Raw genomic sequence first — 18476 nt, forward strand, 5'->3', positions numbered from 1 at the left:
TTAAATAAAAAAAAAAAATATACAAAATAAATGTTCATGTCTAAATACTATTGAAAATAGATCTATTAAACTCAATTTATGTCAAATAAATATTTTTTAATTATTTGTTACGTAAAATTATAATAGTTATTATAATCAACAGTTATTATATAATTAATATATAATTAAACTTAATAATTATTATAATTAATTCAAAGTCTCTACGTTTATATTTCATTATATTCACCTATACAGATGTATTGTATTTCTTTCAAGAAAAGACCCGCTGTTCCACGGAATATATAAAATGCGCTTAATATACAACTAATTTATTTTCTAATATTCATACAGCTAAGTTCACTTTTCAAGCACAATAATTTTGCCCAGCTTATTTATCAAACATTGTACAGACTCCTCAGGGAATACCTCAACGTAAAATTTCGCTCATCAAGTCAAATGATTTCTTAAAATAAGGATTACATTTCTTACCAAATTGTTGTCATAATTAAGCTGACTTCTATATACACATATATATACATCTATATATAAATATATACGTTTGTCCCCACAGCTATGCAGATATAGAAATATATATATATATATATATACAGTTATGCTAGTCCAGATCGATATTCTTCGCCAAATAGGTGCTGCCCGTTTGCAGCTTGGACATGTTCATGTTGACCAGGGATTTTAATAGATCGTCCATGCTAATGACCAGCTCGTTTTCGTCCACCGCACTCGCATCGATGACGCAGCTGCCCTCCTTGATCATCAGCTCCCGCATATATTGCCGCATGCGATAGATGCTGGCGTGGCGGCACAACTCCCGCAAATCCGAGCCCGAATAGCCGGGCGTCAGGTTGGCCAGACGCTTCAAGTCGACGTTGGGATGCAGCTGCTCCTGGTGCAATATCACCTGGAGTATGGCCAGGCGCTGACGCTCCAGCGGTGGCCCAATGTGAAATTGTGTGGCCATGCGTCGCAGAATCGCCTTATCCAGGTCCTGCGGCCGATTCGTCGCCCCGAGCACCAGGACCGAACAGTTAGAGCTGCTCAGCAGGCCGTCCCACAGCATCATAAACTGGGTCTTCATCATGGCCGTCGCCTCGTGATCGGCGGCGGCGCGCATGCGCAAAAATGATTCAATCTCATCGATGAATATAATGCAGGGCTGCAGCTTGTGGGCCAGCGTAAAGACGGCGGCAGCCAACTTCTGCGACTCACCATACCATTTGTCGGTGAGCAGCGCCACGTCCAGATTGATGAAACGCATGCCCGCCTCCTTGGCCATGGCCTTGGCAATCAAGGTCTTGCCACAACCGGGCGGTCCATAGAGCAAAACACCTTTGGGAGGTCGCCACAGCTGGGAGCGCTGGAACAGATCTCTGTGCCGCACGGGCAGCACCACGGATTCGCGCAGCTCCTGGATAACCGAGTCCAAGCCGGCTATATCCGACCAACTGACATCGATATCGGCGGGAGCAATCAGATGTGAAGCTATCATCAGTTCATAGCTATTGAAATCGCTCAGCTTCAGCTTGTTGCTCTGTCCGGTCATCTCGTTCAGTTTCTTCAGCTGGATCTGGGCCAGCCGCTTGGCCTTCTTTTTGGCCTTGCTGGTCGGATCCACCGAGCTGATTATCCACGTGGCGCAATAATAAGTGACGATGGCTACGATGCCGATGCGCACCAGCTGCGTTACTAGTTGATAGCCTGTTCTACTGGGTCCCTCCATTGTCAATTTACAACTATTATAAAAACACATATTCACAAGTAGCACTCGAAGACAGGAATGCGACGCAGCTTGACAGCTGCTACAACACAACAAATATTACCAAAATTTCCAAACTAAGATTTACAAAAAAAAAAAAATTATAAACAAACTTTTAAATTGAGAACTGACAAAACGTTTTTAATATTGACAAACAAGGAAAAGATATGTGTTGATGTGAAAAAAATAAAAGTGAAACACTTTCTTAGAATTAATTAAATATTGTTTAAGTAGCTATCTCTTATCTACAATAAATAAATAAATAATATTTAATTAATATTATATATTATCATTCTATGAAATGATATGTGAGTGTGAAAGAAATGTAAAACAGTTTCTTAAAATTCCTTAAATAATGCTACTCGTAACTACAATAAATAGATAAATAAATAATACTAAAAATATATTTAAAAAAAAAAATAAATGTAAAATAAAAATACAAAAATTAATACGAAAAATTTGGCACTGGCAATGATGGGAAGTCCTTTGTCTTTTCTTTCATTATTTTCCTCCCAATTGCGCTGATTTATGCTGCTTAATTGCATTTCTCTCAGTGTATATACGCTCTTTTCTTTTTCAGCAGCAGCGCTTTGGCTCGACTTCGCTTAATTTCTGTTTAACTTTTCCTGCTTGCTCTGGCCCTGACCAAGCAAAAAATGTTTTCTAGTTTAGCATCTTTTAGCGGAAGTCAATGTAACAAAAGATAAACTTGTCCAGCCAGCTGCTACTGTTACAGCTCCTGCTGCCGCAGCTCCTCCTGCTGCTGTTGCTGCTGCCACTGTTTCTGTTTCTTCTTCGACTTGTTTGTATTGAATTGTATCGGGTTGGGGCAAGCTGCAAACCGTTCAGCAGCACAAGTATTAACTAAACACTGCAGCAATTTATCTTGCTCGAACCACAGTCCAGGTCCAGGTCCAGGTCCAGGCGCTTCACTCTCGTGCCTCTAAGCCAAACTTCGCAGCTTTGTCCAGCTATGGGGCGCACGCGTAGGTCAGTTTTGTTTTAAAGTTTTCTTAAGTCGCAACTTACATGACTTCAGGGCCTTTAGTACCATTCCCCCGCCCTATCCCCATTCCCATCCCCATCACCATCCACAGCCCCTAGTGGCAGCTCCAGCCGCCTCAGCGGAAGTCGCATCGCGCTGTTGTTTTTTGCACTTCCTTCCGCATTACAAAAGAATTACTCAACACAAAATGTCTGGCCGAAGTTGGCCAAGATGAGATGCTGAATATTCGCGAGCGCCAGGTGCCAGACAGCCTTTATTAGCGTGCCACAACAAATAACACAAAAATACCGAGAACTAGACAAGCATAAATAAAACAAATCTCTAGTTGCTCGTTTATTACAAAAATATTTTCTAGATTGTTTTGCTTTTAAATTACGAAAGAGTAGGTCGTAGAAGTGGGGAATGTACCGAAGAATTTTTATTACTTTTGTAGTAAATTAAAAATTTTAAGGTCCGACCAATGTAACTTAATTTTAAATATTTTAATAATTGTAAATTATAAAATTTTTATAAATTGGATAATTGTAATTTTGTTGACAATAATATTTTCAAATATAATGCAAGTTAACTTCAAATTTATTAAATCATAGTAATTAAAATTAAGAAAATTTTAATGATTTTCCAGCTGATTTTTTACTGTAAATGTTCTGGGTTATACAAAATTCAAAAAAAAAAAAAAATCAAAATGAAAAATAAAATTTAATTAGCTCAAAAATAAAATTTAAAAGTTTAAAATCTAGCCTAACTTAGTTTTAGATGTATTATTAAGGTTTGCCAACTAAAGCATAAATAAAATCTTTTGATTACTCACCTAAAATTAATTCAAATAAAAATTTGTTAAATTAAATTAAATAAATACTAACAAAATTTTATATAAATGTAAATACTAATTTACAGTCCAAATAATGTAATTTAATAAATAAATAAAAATTTACAAACCAATTTATATTACAAATAATGTAATATAACAAATAAATATTAATATGTTATCATTGTATTAACAAATTCAAATATTAAATTACAGCACAATTATTAATTATGTTTAATAGTTTGAGAGAAAAAAATTAAATACATAAAAATAAAATACAACTTAAAATTTATAAAGTTGTATGTATTATTTAATAAAATAGAAATATTTATGTAAAAGTTGTAATACTATATTAATATATTTTTTATCAGTTCCTATGAATATTAAAACTATATTTTCAAATTGTACTCACAATGTTTGCTAATTTTGTTCCATTTAAATTTTATTTTAATAATACTATCAAAAAGGTTTCTCCATTTCCTCAATGTCTTTCTCGCCTAAGGATTAGGATCAGCTCAGTGTCCAAAGCCTTTGCTTTGCTCCTATGAGCAGCCACAGCAGCAGTCCAGTCTGATATCTTCCTGGTTTTGTGCGGACGTATTTGAGGCAATTTCTATGCGCTTTTGGGGCTCAGGCATCTTATGCTTAAGCTCGTTAGCGCTCGTCTCCTTATTCTTCTGCTAGTCTCGCAGCTACTCTTCAAGAGTTCATAAAAATCACTTCAACTGTGCAATATTTCATGATTTTGCGTCAATCTCTTCAGCGCCGCTCAACGGCATTCAAAATGTGGGCGTGAGCGTGGGTGTGGGCATGGTCTAGGTGCTGCTGCTGCTGCTGCTGCTTTTACTTGAACCTCTCTTTCGTTTCCTGTTCCAAACTCTTCTGCCTTTGTGAGCGTCAAGTTCGCTCGTTCGTTCTACTGAGCACACGAAAATTTAATTATGTAGCTTGTTGTAGTTGTTGTTGCTTTTTGTTGTTGTTGCTGCTCCTGCTGTTGTTCGCAGCAACTGCAGCCACTATCACTCTTTGGCTTTTGTCGCAGTTAGAATAGAATCTTGTAACAGAAAAAAGGCTAAAGAGTGAATTTTATAATATAATATATAATATATATATTAAATATAAAATTCGTTTTCGTTGAAATTGTGATTCACTTGAATTGTTGTGCTGCAGTTGCAGCTATTGAAAATTCTGTTGAAGTGAATTATATATTTAAAATATAGTGAAATTAATTTACAAATAAAAATTAAGCCGATGAGACTATGCTCTAATGCATAACTTGTTTCAAATATTCACAGCTTTTAGAATGGAATTTTATTTATTTTATTTTTTATTTATTTCACTTTTTATAATACATCAATTTATTGCAAATGGACTTATAATGTGTATAAGTAGTAATTTAAAATTAAAGGCTTTTGCGGCGAAAATAAAGAAGAAGAAAAATCTCTATGAAAAATAATAGTATTATCTAAAGTTATTTAAAATTCTAAGTGTAATAAAAATGATCAAAATCAATGATAAAAAAATCATCCATCAATTATCAAAATATGACTTATAAAATAAAATTGTAAATGCAATCAAAATTACCAGAATAATCATTCATTTATTATAATTTGCTTATTAACACTAGAGCATAATTATTAAACTTTTCCTTAAAAATGATTAATATAATTATTACAATTCTGCTTAATATGTAATTAACATTATTTAATGTCTAATTATTACCTCGATCAGGAGAATCACTGCACGACTGAACTCCAAACGATCCGAGCAACGACTGAAGCTGCCCTGCAGTCAACGGTCATTTATATAGGGTGCAACTCCCACTCAGACTCAGACTCATACTCAAACTCAAACTCAGCTCTCGGCGCCTTTCTCAGAGTTCCTTTACACACGATCATTGAACGAGAAGCAAGAGTGCTTTCCGGACCAAACACTATTGCTACACACAAATACACAGCTCTTCTACTGTATATTGTAATATTTATATTGAGACTAGACAAAGAGAAACACAAGTTCAGCTTTTCGTTCTCATCATATCTATAATATATATTATATGCATATAGTAAATACTAACTAATATATATTTACATTCATTCATTCAAACAATACATACAAATATGTATATACAATATAAAATTTAATTTTAATATAATTTAATTTTATATAAAATATATTCATAATTCATTCATTCGCAAGATCTGCCTTTTTCTCCTCTCATATCTACCTTTTTACATCGGCTGCAAATGAAAGAGCAACAATTTAAGAGAAAATCTTTTCTATTGCTTTGCCATTTATTATGCGGAATTCGAACGAAATTTGGAACGGAATCCGAAGAGTAAACAAGTAATTTCCCTAAAGTACAACTCGTTAGTCCATAAAGTCAACGCACATCAACTTCACCTCTCCCTCCCGCAATATCCTATCAGAGCTATCATTGTTTGCTCTTCACAAATCGTCTTTGAAATAGATGCTTGTTTCTTTTTGCGTAACTCTCGTCTCTAGCAATGATGTGGCTGAGCTCTCCGTTGAGGGTGCAACGTAGGTGTGTCTTCTGTCCTGAATGCGTGCCTGGATCTTGCTATAGAGGGCATCCACGTGCGGTGCCACGTAAATGTCCAATCGCACACGACTCTCGAGCTCATGCAGCAGCCGCTCGCAGTGATCGAACTGGTTGTTGAAGAACTTGGCCAATATGTCCCACATGATGGGCGACAGAGAAAAGAAGGGCTTGAATTTCTCGGAGTTGAGGCAGGCCAGCCGTAGCATCTCCGGCTCCAGGGTGGCCAGACCGCACAGACCCGCATAGAATGCCACATCCTGGGGCGCCACGATCTTATTGTAATCGTACTGATCGTAGGGCGTCAGCAGGAAGCAGTGCGCGGCCGTCTTGTAGATCTTGAGGCCCATGTTGGCCAGGCCAGCGGCACAGCTGAGCTGGGCGGGCACGGAGCGTGCTAGGTTGGGATAGCCCAGCGCGTACTGCTTGGCCTCGTCAATGTAGCTGAGCACATGCCACCAGTTGGCCATGAAAATGGAGACACGTATCAGATTGCGAAACATTTCGATCACATTGTCGCTGCTGGTGCAATAGGGCCGGGCCCGGGCGTAGAACTTCACGGCCATTTGCAGATTACCGCTCTTCACGTGGTAGTCGCCAATCTCCTCCAGAACGCGACGCACATAGGCGCTGCCCGAATTCGATTTCTTAAAGTTCAGCTCAGCATCGAGCTCCTGCAGCAGCAGCGTCGCCTCCATTGTGTTGTCCTCCACCCAGTAGGCGTCGTATTCGTGCGCCTCTCCGCTCTCCCTCTTGGCCTTGCCAGCTTGCCCGGAGGCAGAGCCCGAACTGGACGAGGCCTCGTCAACGGCTGCAGCTTCGGCCTCGGCCACGCTCATGCTGCGCTCCCGCTCAGTGCAGAGCGTGCGGTACAGCTCCTCGTACATCTTGACATTGTACGTCTTCTTGACGTGAATGATGGCCAGCTCCAGGGCTTCCATGCGCAGCTTGGGACACACCTGCGCTATAAACCGCAATCGTATCAGACGGGCAATATCCATATAGCGCTTCGCATAGCTAACCAACTCAATTTGCGGATCTTCAACTATGGGACACTGAGAGACTGTCGTTGCCCGCACCAAGCTCCTCTCGTTCTCGCTGCACATCAGCGATACCGACCCGGAAATCATACCTATGTAGGTACGACAAATGCTCTGTGGGAATATTTCAAACAATTTTTGTTGAGTATAGAGTATAAAAAAAATTACAGATGCTTAGGACGATGTTTACCAGATCGCTGTAAAGTTCTTTAAGCCGAAATCCGTAGATGGATGAATTGAGTAACGAAATGAGAAAATTAAGTTTTTAGGTTAGGGTAGAGTATTTTCTGTCGTTTGTTAATGTGGTAGCCATAACCTGATAGTTTACTTTAGAAAAGAAAAAATACATATCACAGTATGCAATCGAGATATAGTACAGTAGAATGCGATTATAACGACGCTCAAGGCACCGTAGTTATATCCGGAAGACGCTAAAACCATATTAGTTAGCTCATATAAGTTAAGCGGAGTCGTTATAGTCAGACTCTACTGTATTTCCACATTACTGAGTTACATCAAAATAAATCATATCTAACTTTTTCTGGAAATTTTCTATGCAGTCCTTAGAATGTCATCAAATTGGCTACACGCTCAGCTCCTTTTCTATTTCTCTCTTCTCTCAAACTATTCTCAATATATATATACATAATATATATGCTTTTTCATTTCAGATTCTCTTTTTGTGTTGAAGACGATGGCGTACAAGTGTTGCCAGCTACAAGAAATTTGTACGCTCGAATAATCTGCTATTTAACAGCAAATCAAACAGGCGTGCTAGCCAATCTGACCGCCAGGTGGCGTGACAAGCTGCACTTGTGCACGTGTGCGGCACACAGAGACACAAGATTTCAGAAACTTGAGCTGTGCTGCAAATGCTCATGTATCTCTGCAGATGGGCAGCCGCTAACAATTGTGCACAAGCAAATTCCATTACGAAGATACAAATCAAATTGGCAAATCGAATTCAATGCCGCAGGCGGGGCAGGTGTCGATGGGTCGCTGGGAGCTGGTTGCCTTTCCTAGCTAGTTGGCCAATAGGGGCTAACAACCAAAAAAAAGAAATGTATGCAAAAATCAAATTACCCGAGCTTGAAAAATCGCAGACATCAGAGACACATAAATCAGGGGAGCGCCAAAAACTTCAAAAGCCAAAAAAAAGGAAAGTGGAAAAGTAAAAAAGAAAAATCGAAACCAAAGAAATTGTTACCGCTATTTAACGGTTTATTGATGCGTCGCTTTAGCTGAATTTATTGGCCTGCTCGTTGGCCATTTACCAGCCTCCCTCCCGCACCCCCGCACTACCAACCTCCCGCACTACCAACCTCCCGCACCCCTTGTCCCTAACTCTTGACTGAAATGGAAATGCAAAATGTGAAACTTAAAAAACGTGCAAAATGCTTAAAATTGATTTGACTTTTTGGTACTCCTGGAAGCCCATTTCTCAGTTGCGGCCAGACCGGGGTGTTAATGCCGTTTCCAGTCAGAGACCCATAGAAAAAAAAAACATGCCAAAAGATAAAAGCAAACGAATCAAACAATATAGCTTTTGCATACCTGAATTTCCTTATTAACCTTTGCTTTGATTGTGCGACTGATAGAAAGGAAAGGGAGACTGTTGTTAATATTGTTGAGATAGAAAGAAGCATAAATATTGATTGAAGGAACTTGAACCGGACTAATATTTTAGTGAAATATTCGGTTTCTAGGCTGAAAATTTGTGATCTGCTGGCTTATGCCAAATGGTTAAAATTTGTTAGTTAAAAATTTTGCTTATATATATTTTTTTTAATTTTTTTTTTTTTATTTATTTCTTTTTGGGTTTTGTTTCCACAAGCAGTTTTAAAACCTCATTAATAAATCAAATTTTCAATGATGTTGTGAGTGTTATTAAAGTTATTTTTACAATAAATATTATATATGTATATATACTATATTTTGTCTAAATTATATATACTAGTAAAAAGAAATAAATTAATAATACGAAAAAGAACTGTAGATCAAATCAAGAAAATATATATATATATTTTTTTTTTATTTTTTTTTTTTTTTTAGAAAAATCAGTTGCTATCTTTTGCTAACTTTTTTGATGCTACTGAATGCTTATTATAAAAAATAAATATATTCTAATATTAACCAAAGTCATTGAGAATATAACAGGATTATTCAAGTAACTAAATTTTAACACAACTTAACCAACGGTCTCTGCCCTCTGATCTAGCACTAACAAAAAATTAAACTTAACCTTATTCAATATTTAATAAAACACAGAATGAGAGTGAGTTGACATGCCTAGACTTACAACTTTACTAACTGTTTTATTATCATTGCAAATATTTAGCATTGTATATAAGGGAAGTGACCCTCTTTTCAGCTTGTATAAAACAAAGTAAAATACCTATCAGGTCATGCCAAAAAAAGAAAGAGCCTGCTCTATTCACACTCCAGGAAGCCTTTTGACTCTTATATAGTCGAGCCTATCAATTATCTTCTGATAATTACATTTCAGTTCAAACGAACTTCACGCTAAACTGTAGCCGGACGGAACGTGGCAGGGGTAGGGGCGGGAAGAGTTTTTGATTAAGAGATTGCAGCCGCAGCGACGATGGGAGGCCGAAAGACAGCCGACAGCAATCAAAGTCGCAAAATGTTTGCAATTGGCATGTAATGTACGTGGCGGGGATGAGAGCGGGGAGCAGAGCCAGAGGTCAAACGGCAGACGGCTGACGGGAGACGGGAGACGGCAGAGGCGGCATCGCTTTCAGTTTGACGCTTTCGACGCGTGCAAATTTCTAATTTCATTAAAATTTGTTCGTTCCGCCGAACAGGAGTGAATGCGTGGCTGTAACGCTGCTCAGACGTTGACAGACACAAATTGACAATAGACGTCAACACATGAGCAGCGAGTGGGCGAGAGAGAGAGAGAGAGAGAGAGAGAGAGGGGTGATGGGCGTGTTCTCTTCTGGCTGGACGACAGCTTTGGCAATCAAAATGCGCCGATCAAAGTACAAAATCGATTTTAATTGCAATCTAGCGACGCTTAGCGCTCGATTGTCGGTCCAGTTCGGGGGCGTGCAGTGGGCGTGGCCTGTGCAGGCCACTGCAGTGGCATGCACGTGTGTGTGTGTGTGTGTGTGTGGCAATTGCTTTTTGCAACGGCGACGCGACAGCAGCCACGCAAAAACAAAAAAAAAAAAAGCCCAGCGAAATATTGAATCAAATTTTTGAATAGCCCAGCGAGATTCGCTTTTGCACGATGTCCACGTCAGACATTGTGCCCATGTTTTGACTAATGTGACGCCATTTGTAGTGCTGTCTACTCCACACCCACACGCACTCACACACACATGCACAGAGAGTATATTCAAAACCATTAAATACTGCAGCACTGCAGCGCATTGTGGTGCGTGGCCAACTCAATCTGTCTGTCAAATTTACAAGAGCCCAATTAGGCCACGCCTACCCTTACCAAAAAAAAGCCAAGCACAAATAATTTGTCTGCGCAAACGAGACATTAATTAACGACGCAAGAACAAGGACAATAAAAATGAAATGAGTAGACTCGATGCAGCCGGCACGAAAAGCACAGCATATCGATTTCGCCTACTTTAAAGAGCATTAAAGCACTCAAATGATAATAATAAAAAATATATAAAATTTAAATATATAAGTTAAGATATCGACATCTACTTAGGCTAGAGAATCCAGTCAGACATTCAAGGGTAGAGCCCAACTATTCGAGCTGATATAGCTCAGTTCATATTAAGACGAAAGAGAGTTTAGAGAGTTTATTAATAATATAAAGTATATTACCCACAGTTATTTATGTTCATGAGAACCTAACTCAGCGCTTAACTCATATATACATCATATATCTATATATAATATAATTATTGCAAAAGTTCTCTTTAATATTCAGTTTCATAATACATTTTTATTAAAATTTAACTCGCTTTCATTTTTAAATAGCTACCCTTTGCTGTTGAGCCCTGCAATTGTTTGCAGTGTAGCTGCAGAGCTATGCATTTATTTTTCAAGCACTTATTTCGCATTTTTGCATAGTCCTTTATTGTCCCTGCACTTGACTTGATGCACAAGGACAACGCGAAGCACTTTGCTTGTGCAGCACTTGAACCACATTGTGCCGTTGTGTTCGTCTGTCATTCATTCTCATAATTACGATCAACAAAATGCGCAACAGTTTGCTTGCCACACTTTTGCGGCTATGTGTGAAATTTAATTATATTTCAATTTCATTTGCCACTCACCACCCCACTCAGCACCCACCAAGCACCACCCACCGGGCCCCAACCACTGGCCTCATTTTTCGCACAGGAAATTAAGAGCAATAGACGAGCTGACGCCTCTGCGGTCTCTAGAGCTGCTCTAGCTGGACATGGGGACCTAGACTTAGTGCTTTCTGCTGTTGCTGCAATGCGTCACAGTGTCACGCCTCCAGCACAAACGCCCATTTGACCTGTGCCCTTTGTGCGTGCTGCTGTTGTTGTTGTGCTAATTAAGTTTGGTCTGTGCGTTTTATGTCTGTTGGCCTGAACATCATCTTCCCCGCCCAGCCGTCGAGGTGGGCGTGTGCGAGTTTCACATTTTCTATCATTTTCTTTATGCATTTCTTTTCCGCTTTGACAAGTTTTTCTCATAATGTTGGCATTAAAATAAAGTTTTTCTACAGATCTTTTCAGCCTCAAGTTACTGAGAGAGCTTGTCCAGTTAACTTCTGTCCTTTGTGAACAGCATGAAAGCGTTTTCCATTTTTTTTCTAATTTAAAATCATAATATTTTTTGTTTCTTCTGTTTTGTTAATTTATATTCATGTTTATGCACAGCCAATCTAAATGGAATTAAATTGCGTGGATAAAGCTAAAAGGGTTAACATAGAATAACATTATTTTTAATGACAACAGAATGCTTGGAGAAAGAATCGGAATGCGGAAAAAACTTATATAGGTATAAAATTATTATTATACATTTAGTTTAAATATAGAAAACTTAATATTCTAAAAATTGTAGTGCTATAAAATTATAAATATATATATAAATAAGAATTGGAGTGCGGGAAAATAAATATAAATACATTAAATTATTTTTATAACTTTAATTTAAATATAGAAAAAATAAATATCCTAAAAATATGAGCGATGTAAAACAATAAATATTAAATATGTACATGAAAAATATATATTTATAATAAATAAATTTATTCAAGCAAAACCAATCAAATAAATCAAGTAAATAAACAAATTGCTTTGGGCGATATCATGATTCTACTAACTGCAAATTATTATTATTCATAAAATTTTATTATTTGCATTTAGTTCATTATTTATAATTATTGTAATCTTAATGACTCTTTATGCAAGAAAAAAAAGAAAACATTAATAATTTCACTAGAGGTAATTTAAATAAAAGTTTACAAGCAATAAAATTAATGGAAATTTAAAAACAAACAAAAATGTGCAATTTTTAAAATAATATTTGCACATTTTTCTTGTATTAATATTTTCATTTAAATTTAATTTAATTGAAATAATGGGGAAAATATATAGAACTCAATATCTAGTTTTGATACATATTATTGTTAATAAATATTATTTAATATAATATAATTAATTAATCAAAACAAATTCAAAAAAGGGGTTTTTTAAAATTTACTTTAGAAAATAAAAGTTCGTTTTAAGGCCTAAAATAACGCAACTTTTAGGCTAAATTTGAAGAAATATAAATAAATATATCAAATGGCATAAATACATATAATATATAAATACATGCAAATAATTATGAAATGAAAGTGAGTAAATGCCTCGAGGGCAATTGCCCCAAAACAGAGAGCGAGGCAAGCGAAATGTCTAGATGGATAATTGTTTATTTTCAGCACAATTTATTGCTGAATACACCTGCGGCTTGGCCAGACAGACATTCAGGCTAAAGACAGTTCAGAAATATATATACATATATACCTACATATATACATTTATATATATATTGCCAATTGCCCCTGGGGTTTGTATTGGATCAAATTGCATGCACATTTCATGCCTTTGAAAATGCCATTGGCTTCGGTCCTGAAAATATGCCAACTGTGGGCGAGGTTGTTGCTTGTGGGCCATATGCGAGTGTAAACTGGCTATAATTTGTATGGCAAACAGAGCAACTGTGTGAGAGAGTGAGAGGAGGAGAGAGAGAGAGAGAGAGAGAGAATGCGAACTAGTGACGTTTCAGTTTGATTTTGGGCACCGATTCGGTTTGTTTTTGGAGCCGTTGTGTTGACCGTTTGGATCATGTAAATAAAACATTTAAACCGATTGGCAAATATTTGGCAACTGCAGCGCTTTAAGCCTGCCAGCGTCAATGCTCGCACTTTAAGGACGCTCGCCCGAAGCCCATGGAGCAGGCAATAGCCCAAAACTCGACTAACAACAAGAACTATGGGCAACCTCGAGCGGCAAAGTTCAAATTCAATTACCTTTCAAATATTTGCATTTTGCGACACAAAGTTCCATCATAATGTGCACAATGGCTGCCACTCGAATGCCACTTGAAAGCCAAGCGAATGGACGGCGGGTGAGTGGCTGGGCGGCTGGGCGGCTGAGTGGGTGTAGACGAACGGGTAGTCGACTATAAAGAACGAACCGACAACGGAAGGAGCACTCAAAACAGTTGCCGCTAATGTCGTTCTGCACGTCCAGGACGTCGTCCTTCTGCTGCGGCTGCAGCCTTGTCGGGATCGCAGTAGCAGCAGCAGCAGCAACAACAATAACAACAACAACAACAGCAGCAACCGTAGCAGCAGCAGCTACAACAATGACGTTAACTTTTGCCGCCTACTGCCGTCCCCTTTCAAAACAATTACAAAACAAAGGCCAACAACGCCAGCGCGGGGCATGTGGTTGTGTGTGTGTGAGTGTGCGTATGTGTGTGAGTCGGGCGCATAAAAATACCAAATAAGCCAATTTCGAAACAGAACTTGCTGCAACATTGCCAGGCACCCAGTGATTCCCCTCCCCAGCAAGGAAGGGCGCAGCAGCCAGAGGTTTGGCAGTTTTTTCAATGCCAGCTCAGAGCAGTCGAGTGAGATAGTACTTAAAAAGCCTATTAGCTATGAGAGTGAATTGGAAATGGAATAAGTCAAAGACAGTTGTTCTTTATTTAATATTTTGCCCTTCTAAATAAAAATAAAGTCTGCTAAAATAACAAGACAAGTTGGGATAGGGAAAGTGTGAGAGAGTGAAGCAAGATTTTGATATAATCAGAGAGATAGATTAATAGACAGAGCTAAGAGATATTCATTTAATATAGAAAGAGATAGACAGAGCCAAGCTTAGGATATAATTAAAGAGATAGGGAAATATTTAATGGGAATACAATAGAGGAAAAAATATATATTTTAAATAGAAATCAAAGATATAGAGAAATATTCATTCAATAAAAATTAATGAAAATATATATTTAAAATAGAAAGGCAAAGATGGAAGGCATATTGGAAAGATAGAGATATAACCAAAGGTATTGAAGGAATTGATATAAATGAAAGATAATATGAGAGAGAACAAAATTTCTACCAATCAAAGTGGATATTGAAACCATGAGAAGGAGAGCAAAATAGAGAACGAAAAGAGTAAAGAAAATAAGGGGTGGGAATAAGTAAGAAGGTGAATGGATGAGAGTTAATGAAAGACTGACTGAGAGTTTAAAATTGATAAAATTAAAGAAATTATTATTATTTCCTATTTCATTATGTTGGTCAAACGAAATGTAATTTATTTACCTTATTTTAATTTTGTAGAGTATGCGAGATGTCGACTACGTAAACCCAAAATCTTGATAGTTTTATTTTGTTTTACAGTGGTATATTTTATATTGTTTTTTATTTTAACTCCTTTTTTTTGTGTTTGGCATTTCTCGTGCTGGGGTGAGAGCCACGCAAAGTTGAACGTGGACTGGGTGGCTGTCGCACGTAACTTTTGCTGCCAACTATGTGAAACGTTGTTGGAGGACCAATTTTTGGTATTGCTTTCTCTAACGCTGGCCCTGCCGCCCTGCGCCCGCTTTCTCTGTCTCTGTCTCTGTTTGTCTCTCCGGCTGTAAGAGCAATGCGGGCGCATGTGTCTCGCTGCTGCTGCTGCTGCTGCTGTTGCAACAAAGTGCATTGAAAATTATTTCTTTTGTTTATTAAAATTGTTTTGCGAGCTTTATTGAAAATGAGACGGAAATGGCAACAGCTAACAGTTGGGTCCTTGGCTGCCATGAATCCCCAGGTCCTGCCCTTGGCCAGTTATGTGCTGTGTGTCTGAACGGCACGCACCTTGCCCTGGCGACTGACAAATTTTATGCTAGCTCCCTCTCTCTCTCTCTCTTTCTCTATCTGTGTGTGTGTGTGTGGGTCGAGCTGATACATGTGGCATGTTTTATGCATGTAGACCACGCCGTATCAAAAAGAAAGACAGTTCCTAGTTGCCAGCTTATATTTACATGCAGAATTTTTCCTTCTCATACTGCCACGCATCAAATGAACGCGTGCTGAGTGCGCATTCTGGATTAGGGAGCAGGGGCAGAGCAGAGTATCGGCGACGAGTGACGAGTGCTATGCGAGCAAACGAGGGGGCTGAGCATGTTCAAAGATGCCTCCGAATGCATTTGGCGTCCAATGCAAAGGCAGATCTGCATGCGAGCATAATAAATATATGCTCCACACACACACATACACATGTACATATCCACATCTATGCATACATGTATAGCGATACAGATATATGTGTGGCTGCATGGCCACTGGCAATGGCATTATATAAAATGCATAGAATTTTCGCTATATTCCATGCATTTAAAGGCGAAATTTATGTTATGCATGTTCCCGTCCAAAGCCAAATTGCAACAAAAGGGCAAACGCGAAAGGTAAGCAACAACTTGCAACGGTCCCTTTGAATGCAGCTACTTTTGATTGAAAATATTATGGCAAGCAACCTAACGGCTCAAAGATGGGTGAGGATGTGCCAAAGTTAATCAACTTTTTACAACAGATAAATCTATATATATAAAAGAAAGTTGTGTAAAAGTGAAGACCGCTTATAACTTGATTTGGGCTGAACCAATTTTCATGGTTTTTGATTTGTTAGATTTGTCTCCGCAACGAGTTTAGTATAGGGTCTTAAAAATACTGAAAAAATTTGCCGAATACTTGAAAAACGCGGTTTTTTCCCCAAATGTTCAAATTTTTTTTATACCCAGTAGGCTTGGTAACAGTGACAGTTTTGACAATAGTGTAGAAGTAAATAAACAAATGTAGTCAGTCAGTCTACGGTCTCCTGACCTCGAGCAGACCTGACTATTCAAAAAAAAAAAAAAAAAAACAAAAAATTTTTCAAATCAAAAGGAAAAATATTTCAAATCAAAAATCTGCAAAAAATCAAAAGATTAAAACCTGACTGTTCAAAAAATAAATAAAAAATTAAAAATTCGAAATTAAAAAAAAAAAAAGGTAATTATTAAAAAGTGTATTTTTGGCTTTTTATATTTTCGGACTTTTAAACTTTATAAATATTTCAAATCAAAAATCTGCAAAAATTAAAAAAAAAAATCAAAAGATTAAAACCTAACAATCAAAAATAAATAAAAAATTCAAAATTCAAAATTCGAAATTAAAAAAAAAAAGTTAATTATTAAAAATTGTATTTTTGGACTTTTACAAAAGCTAAATATCTCGAAAGTTCAGGTATTTGTTTGTCTCAAACATAAATTTGTGTAAATTATTTATATTTATATTTCTCGATTGTTTTATATGGTTTTGTGCGAGGGCAGTATTACTATTAATAAAAATGCCGCGTCCTAGAAGATCTAATCTTTCCCGGCGGACCCATAATGCAATTAGGCAACGGAATAGCGCGAGTCAATTATCTGACGAAGAGCGAGAAATCGCCCGAGAAAGGCTCCGCGTTAGTACCCAGGGAAGAAGGGCCTTAATTCGTGCTTCTCAAAGAGAGGCAGCCCGTGAAATGGCAATAAGAAATGGTTCAAGGATTGATTTGAATCGAGCAGCGTTTCGATATGATTGCACCATTGATTACAGCTTGAATCGTTTAGTTTGCATTGGTCCAATGGACGTTGTTTGCTAGCATTGTGGCGCATTGAAGTTTGCTGGTGAAACGCCCGGTTTGTGCTGCCTTAGTGGTAAAGTGACATTGCCATTAGCGGTCACCATAGCCATTGCGTTCCCTGCTTTATGGCGAAACACTAGAATCACGACATTTTCTAGCGAACACTCAAAAATACAATGCCTGTTTCCAAATGACATAATTTGGGGCGGAAAATATTGGAGACGGATATTTAAGGTAATTTACGTTAAAAATTTTATTTTCTATGACTGCCAAAAAAAAATTTTGAATAATGTAGTTTGTTAGATTTCTGTAAATAGTGTTTGTAAATATAACTATAACTATGGCTTTGAATTTAAAGATTCAAGGCCAGATTTGCCATCGCATTGGATCATTGCAACCTATTGAAGATGCACAGCAAAAATTCTTGCAAATATACTTCATGGGCAATATGGAAGAACAACTTGACCGGCGTCAAGAAATGAACACAGCTATGAAAAGAGCAATTCTCCATGATTTGCATGCTTAGAAATTTAAACCAACCAAAACTGTGCAATGGAACGCGTTTGGTGATAAGAAAACTGATGAGCAATGTGATTCACGCGTTGATACTCAAAGGAAAATTTAAAGATGAGGAAGTTCTTATTCCTAGGATTCCGATGAGCTCAACAGATATGCCCTTTGAATTTAAACGAATTCAATTCCCGCTTCGTCTTGCCTTCGCCATGACGATCAACAAGTCACAGGGCCAATCTTTGACTATTTGTGGCCTCAATCTAGAAAATGCGTGTTTTTCTCATGGTCAATTGTACGTGGCATGCTCACGTGTTGGCAAACGATCCGCATTATTTGTTCTTGCACCCGACCAAAAAACGAAGAATGTCGTTTACAACAAGGTGCTTGAATGAAAATCCGATTAATAAATTTATCAGTGTATCCCAGCCTGAACAACATAGCTTTCAACAATTTTTTACCTAGAAATAATATAGAGGGCAATGCAACGTTTGCCGGGCCAGCTAGTATTGAATAAATAACAAATGTACAAAATGAAACTCTAAAGCTTTGTACCCTCTGTATGTATTTCACTTTAAGGCAAAATCTTAAATACAGGGTATCTAAATGTTGATCGAATCCAATTTATCAAGTTAATTATCTAAATTGATTACTGTGACATTTTTAGCTATTTGGTTTACTGTATATGGTTGTTTT

General features: G+C 37.6%; 2 protein-coding genes and 1 long non-coding RNA gene across 6 annotated transcripts; 1 reads left to right on the forward strand and 2 right to left on the reverse strand.

Moving 5' to 3' along the window:
* Positions 1–287: 287 nt before the first annotated feature.
* On the reverse strand, positions 288–1922 carry LOC108609729 (outer mitochondrial transmembrane helix translocase). The gene has a single exon (XM_018001450.2). The coding sequence runs from the start codon at positions 1745–1747 to the stop codon at positions 596–598; it is 1152 nt and encodes a 383-aa protein (XP_017856939.1). The 5' UTR covers positions 1748–1922; the 3' UTR covers positions 288–595.
* A 3903-nt stretch (positions 1923–5825) lies between these two features.
* On the reverse strand, positions 5826–7502 carry CSN1a (COP9 signalosome subunit 1a). The gene is made up of 2 exons (XM_018001458.2): positions 7355–7502; positions 5826–7278 (listed from the first exon to the last, which is right to left on the reverse strand). Exon 2 carries the CDS (start codon positions 7252–7254, stop codon positions 6013–6015), a length of 1242 nt encoding a protein of 413 aa, XP_017856947.1. The 5' UTR covers positions 7255–7278; positions 7355–7502; the 3' UTR covers positions 5826–6012.
* Positions 7503–16199: 8697 nt separating this feature from the next.
* On the forward strand, positions 16200–18223 carry LOC149269818 (uncharacterized). 4 transcript variants are annotated; one of them, XR_016268990.1, is made up of 3 exons: positions 16219–16888; positions 16975–17504; positions 17629–18223. It is a non-coding gene; the product is annotated as an uncharacterized LOC149269818 (long non-coding RNA). The 4 variants fall into 4 exon arrangements; XR_016268988.1 differs by having other exon boundaries at positions 16200–17504; positions 17566–18223; XR_016268989.1 differs by having other exon boundaries at positions 16200–17504; positions 17574–18223.
* Positions 18224–18476: the final 253 nt, after the last annotated feature.

This window comes from Drosophila arizonae, chromosome 3 (assembly GCF_054131065.1).
Source record: "Drosophila arizonae isolate 15081-1271.41 chromosome 3, UAZ_ARI_1.0, whole genome shotgun sequence".
NCBI lineage: Eukaryota > Metazoa > Arthropoda > Insecta > Diptera > Drosophilidae > Drosophila > Drosophila arizonae.

Coding starts and splice junctions, on each gene's coding strand:
- LOC108609729 (XM_018001450.2), bottom strand. CDS start 1,747: ATGTGTTTTTATAATAGTTGTAAATTGACAATGGAGGGACCCAGTAGA.
- CSN1a (XM_018001458.2), bottom strand. CDS start 7,254: ATGATTTCCGGGTCGGTATCGCTGATGTGCAGCGAGAACGAGAGGAGC.